The sequence below is a fragment of the Opisthorchis viverrini genome, assembly GCF_000715545.1.
Source record: "Opisthorchis viverrini unplaced genomic scaffold scaffold21222, whole genome shotgun sequence".
Classification (NCBI taxonomy): Eukaryota; Metazoa; Platyhelminthes; class Trematoda; order Opisthorchiida; family Opisthorchiidae; genus Opisthorchis; species Opisthorchis viverrini.
Genome location: NW_008764422.1, coordinates 1 through 517, shown reverse-complemented (window position 1 = coordinate 517; position 517 = coordinate 1). Strand labels below are relative to the sequence as shown.

The 517-nt window shown below is 50.9% G+C and overlaps 1 protein-coding gene across 1 annotated transcript; it reads left to right on the top strand.

Moving 5' to 3' along the window:
* Positions 1-151: 151 nt before the first annotated feature.
* On the top strand, positions 152-502 carry T265_16271 (hypothetical protein; the record flags this gene model as incomplete). The annotated part of the gene is made up of 1 exon (XM_009179852.1): positions 152-502. A coding segment is annotated over one exon (351 nt), but the record flags the coding sequence as incomplete, so codon positions are not given.
* Between the last annotated feature and the right edge of the window lie 15 nt (positions 503-517).

Sequence of the window (517 nt, the reverse complement as noted above, 5' to 3'; positions counted from 1 at the left end):
AATGCAAAAAGATGGAGACCCAGCCAAACTAGAACATAGATTGAGGAATCTGTTTGCTTTAGAGCGACAAAAGATCGGAGGATCTGCAGCCCTTGATGGGGAAAGGCCGACTGATTCGTTGCAGAGTGTTCCTGGAGGCAGGACACCACCTATGACATCACCCGTGAGTCCCAGAGCGCCGTATAGCCTCCAACCCACTGATGCTGAGTCGGCTGATTTGTCTGCTCTGCAAACCGATGGAAGGATACGCCAGGTTGTACGCCTTCTTAGTCCAATCAATAGGCTCTCTCCGAAAGAAATACCAATCAGCCAGCCATCGAAATTCGAGTCTGGTGTCACGCAGGCCCATGAGGACATGTTGTCATCCGGTCATTTAGCCAGGCCTAACCCAAGAAGTGTCGGAACAGGTGGTCCGCGTTACTCAGTCGGTGAATCAGAAGACTTTGTAGGATTGTTTCGAGGTGTGGAGAGAGAAGCGCTGATGCGTTCGGCAGAAGACACAGTAACATCAGAAGCA